This window comes from Alosa alosa, chromosome 2 (assembly GCF_017589495.1).
Source record: "Alosa alosa isolate M-15738 ecotype Scorff River chromosome 2, AALO_Geno_1.1, whole genome shotgun sequence".
In the NCBI taxonomy this organism is placed as follows: Eukaryota; Metazoa; Chordata; class Actinopteri; order Clupeiformes; family Clupeidae; genus Alosa; species Alosa alosa.
In genome coordinates, this window is record NC_063190.1 from 28,536,065 (window position 1) to 28,540,979 (window position 4,915).

Sequence of the window (4,915 nt, forward strand, 5' to 3'; positions counted from 1 at the left end):
TCCCACCAGGGCGGCGACCTTCTCGGGGCGGGCCAGGGACGCCAGCAGCATGAGCCATGCTCCCATGCTGGAACCAACCAGAATCTGGGGGCAGGGACAAAGTGGCACAGAGGGCATGACCAATGAAACTCCTTTCAGCAACTCCGAGTAAGAACACAGAACAGACTTTTGGATCGGTTATCAGATGACCTACAGTAGTTATGCTCCATCTTGTTCATACACACACACACACACACACACACTTGTGTGTGAGGTTTTCTTTGGTTGTTTATCAGTCTGCCCACCCCATCCCATCTTCCATGCAATAGACCTCTGAAGAACGCTTACAAAAAAAAAGAGATCCGGGTACCATCTTTGCCTTTGCCCATATAAGGAGATCCGGGTACCATCTATGCTCATATAAGGAGATCATCATTTGGACAAAGATGGTAGCTTTGGGGCTTCTTTGTAGGTGAACTTCAGATATTTACGCTTGCATGCCTATCAAGTCGTCTCTGCGTCTTCCCACGATGCCGAGGGAGTGCGGCTCACCTGCGGTCCATCCACCAGCTCGTCCAGTACGTACAGCACGTCTTTCTTCCAGGTTCCCAAGGTACACTCTGCCATGTTGCCCTCCGACGAACCACAGCCTGTGTAGTCAAACCTGCCAATATTTAAATAAATCGAATCAAATCAGATACTGAATCCAATTGGGACCTTGTGAATTGTAATTGACTTGACTGTATGCAATTTTGAAGCTCATAACATTTTGTCACATTCAGCAATCATCTCCTCACAACCGCTAGCTGCCCATTCCATGAGTACACTATAAAATAAATAAATCAATCAATTAAGCGGTCCCTGTAGGCAGCCCAGGCTCCGTAAACTGGAAAAAAACATATTTGGGACAGCCTGCCCTCTAAACAAAAACAAAACCCTGCGTGGCATTTCTACTGAAGGGAGGGATGAGCTTCCTCTCTGGTGCGCTTTGTTTGGTCCTTGGCCAAAACATGATGTTGGTTCTTTTGGACAAAAAATCCTATTCTTCACGTTCTGTTGCCATTTCTAGGTCAGTTTTGAATGTGAAAAACAACAAAGAACTACATACATCTCCTTTAAAGGTTCAGATACCCAGTCCTATTCTTCACGTTCTGTTGCCATTTCTAGGTCAGTTTTGAATGTGAACAACAAAGAACTACATACATCTCCTTTAAAGGTTCAGATACCCAGTCCTATTCTTCACGTTCTGTTGCCATTTCTAGGTCAGTTTTGAATGTGAACAACAAAGAACTACATACATCTCCTTTAAAGGTTCAGTCCTTGATTCTAGCGGAAGGTTTCTGACGAGCGAAGGCTGTCTCCCTGTGATTGGCTAGTTGCGATGTGCTCACCGTAAGTAGGCGTGTCCAAGCGACTGGCAGAACTCCTCGAGAGCCTCTGCCTTCTGGCCGCCCATGTTGGAGGCGAAGCCGGGCAGGAAGAGAACGCCCGGACTCTTGCCCGCAATCTTACGGTACGCCAGCCGCGGGAGGTCAGGACGCGTCGCGTACTGGATGGTGCTCTTCTGACGGACCGCTGGAGAAAAAAAAAACAACCCAGAAGAGAGAGAGATGAAGGGATGGATAAATGGATGGAGAGAGGGATAGAAGGAGAGAGGGAGGGGTGGAGAAAGGGATGGATAAATAGATGGATGGAGAGAGGGATGGCTCAATGTTAATTTTTGTGGTTAAAAGTGGTTGCCAGCTTGTCAACCAGGCATGAGGTTTTGGTTGCCAAAGCCAACCAAATCTGGTTGTCACTCACTTGGTAGTCAAGGACAACCGGGCAACCATTAATGTTGACCCCTGGATGGAGGGATGGGTGGAGAGAGGGATGGATAGAGGGATGGGTAAAGGCATGGGTGGAGAGAGGGATTGATGAATGAATGGAAAGAGGTATGGATGGAAAGGGGCAACTGTGGCCTACTGGTTAGGGCTTGTAACCAAAGGGTTGCCGGTTCGATCCCCGACCAGTAGGAAAAATGTGGGTGGGGGAAGTGGTTGAACACTGCTCTCCCATGCCCACATCCACGGCTGAAGTGCCCTTGAGCAAGGCACCTAACCCCTCACTGCTCCCCGAGTGCCGCTGTAGCAGAGAGCTCACTGCGCTGGGATTAGTGTGTGCTTCACCTCACTGTGTGTTCACTGTGTGCTGAGTGTGTTTCACTAATTCACGGATTGGGATAAATGCAGAGACCAAATTTCTCTCACGGGATCAAAAGACCATATATACTTATATAGAGTATATGTACTTATACTTACTTATGCTTAAATGATAGAGAGAGGGATAGATAAATGGGTGGATAGAGGGAAAGAGGGATGGGTGGATAGAGGGATGGAGGGATGGGTGGAGGGAAAGAAGGATGGAGGGATGGGTGGATAGAGGGAAAGAGGGATGGAGGGATGGTGGAGAGAGGAATAGAGGGATGGAGGGATGGGTGGATAGAGGGAAAGAAGGATGGAGGGATGGTGGAGAGAGGAATAGAGGGATGGAGGGATGGGTGGAGGGAAAGAGGGATGGAGGGATGGGTGGATAGAGGGAAAGAGGGATGGAGGGATGGTGGAGAGAGGAATAGAGGGATGGAGGGATGGGTGGATAGAGGGAAAGAGGGATGGAGGGATGGTGGAGAGAGGAATAGAGGGATGGAGGGATGGGTGGAGGGAAAGAAGGATGGAGGGATGGGTGGATAGAGGGAAAGAGGGATGGAGGGATGGTGGAGAGAGGAATAGAGGGATGGAGGGATGGGTGGAGGGAAAGAAGGATGGAGGGATGGTGGAGAGAGGAATAGAGGGATGGAGGGATGGGTGGATGGGTGGAGGGAAAGAGGGATGGAGGGATGGTGGAGAGAGGAATAGAGGGATGGAGGGATGGTGGAGAGAGGAATAGAGGGATGGAGGGATGGAGGGATGGTGGAGAGAGGAATGGATAGCATGCTGGATGGTGCTCTGGTGCTACTACCAATTATAATAATAATAATAATAATAATAATAATAATGTTACATTTACAAAGCACCCTTCAAACTTAAGGTCACGTTACATAACACAGACGCGCGCGCGCACACACACACACACACACACACACGCACAAGAACACTAAGCAGCAGAAAAGAAAGGAACGCTCCTACAAAATAAAGGCTTTAAATGAGATGTGAGGTAGAGAAAGAAGGGCAGGCACAGACGGATGGAGGCCGAGAAGAACAGCAGAGTGAGCTCGCAGAGGGAGTGCTGTATCAACAAACACTCTACTGCACCCTCACACAAGCTTCTGTGTGTGTGTGTGTGTGTGTGTGTGTGTGTTTGTTGACATAGAGGTGCCCATCTCGCCATGGGCGGTGACACGAGGACTGAAGGCCCATTACCTTTAGCATGGAAGTGTAATGCTTGAAGCCCAGTTTCAGATTATCAGCAGATGTAAGGTCCCACAATGTGTTATAACTGGTAGTGCTACGTTTTCACTCACACAATGCACAACCCATTCTGAAAAGGATAGCAAAAAGCTGACCTACTGCTATTTATAAGTATTTAACTGCCAGTGGGATAAAGGTCATCAGCTTGTTGTACTCTGGTCCTCTCAGTTATAGTGTTATTGTGCTGTTTAGGACTGCATATTACCAAAGCTAAAATATGCTAACGTTAGTTTAATAGCTAACTGGTTAGCCAATTTGATACAGCAGCTGGTTAAATTGAAGGCTCCTCTAGTTACACAACTGACTAACAGGGTTTAAAAGATGTAGGTCTTCTTGTTACCCGTTTCCATTAGCATGTATAATTGCCTTTATCGCATCATTATCCAATCCTCGCCAACGCTCACCTGCGTTTTTAATGAATGAGAACTCACCAGTTGAACCTTGCGCCGAAAGCATGGCATTCCACGCATTGCTGGCGAGCCTGCGGGTACATCTGAGGAGCGTAGTCGAGGAGCTGAGAGCCATAACGATGGGGTGCTTCGCGTCTGGCGGAGGCTTCGCCGGGATGCTGGACCGACGTTCCCCGAGAATAGAAATGCACCTGCAACCGGGATGATGGTTCTTGAGGAGGCTGATCTGAACGTCCTGTCCTTCCTTAGATTTCTTCTTCATGAATGTGATAGCCTTGTAACACCCTTAACACGTCATGCAATGTCGCCCCGACATGGATCGGAGTGTTATTGCAGTTTCATCTTACGTCTTTTGGAAATGTCTTCAGCCTGAGAATTAACATGCTGTTGAAATCGTACAGATTACTAGATTATATATCTTTGTTTATAAACTGTTTCCATTGGAATCTGTAGGCCTACTATGGCGGGGAAGCTCATTTCAAACGTGTTATTCACTTCAAACACCACACTCAGTAAATTTACCAAAAATATTCAAACATCCGAAACAAAAGTGACACTGTGCATATTTTCATCCCAAATCTGTAACGTCTAAAACGTCTGTGCTTCTAAATATACTGTAATTAGTTCTCATTATGACCACAAGGTGGCGACATAGTACGCGTTTTGTGAGTGTGCAGCACAAGGCGCATTCTAAGAGATTTCTCTTTCTCTCTCTCTCTCTCTCTCTCTTTCTCTCTCTCTCGCACACACACACACACACACACACACACACACACACACATACACAAATAAATAGGAATTTATAAATAGAATAAATTCTTTTAAATTAAAAATAGGAATTTATAAATAGAAGTATTATTGACTATAAATATCTGTGCAACAGAATCTAGTGATGTATGACTATAAAGAAGGCTACATTGTATTGTATACATTGTATTGCCACTCACGAAAAAATATAAAACTGCATTGTGCTTTGCAACTCAGAAGATAAGTCTCCTCTGGCTGCATTGAGGTCGAGTCTCCAACTGGAACCAATCATGACTGGTCATATGTTGGTGTCTTCCATTAATGACTAGCATT

General features: G+C 46.4%; 1 protein-coding gene across 1 annotated transcript in view; it reads right to left on the reverse strand.

Moving 5' to 3' along the window:
• Positions 1-4,114, reverse strand: part of abhd10a (abhydrolase domain containing 10, depalmitoylase a) — a 7,566-nt gene extending 3,452 nt beyond the window's left edge. The window contains exons 1-4 of the mRNA XM_048266983.1: positions 3,857-4,114; positions 1,371-1,554; positions 532-643; positions 1-84 (exon numbers count right to left, since the gene is read on the reverse strand). The exon at positions 1-84 is cut by the window's left edge and continues 54 nt beyond it. Of these exons, the coding sequence (XP_048122940.1) occupies positions 1-84; positions 532-643; positions 1,371-1,554; positions 3,857-4,097 (621 nt within the window). The 5' untranslated portion in view covers positions 4,098-4,114. The remainder of the gene's footprint in view (positions 85-531; positions 644-1,370; positions 1,555-3,856) is intronic.
• Between the last annotated feature and the right edge of the window lie 801 nt (positions 4,115-4,915).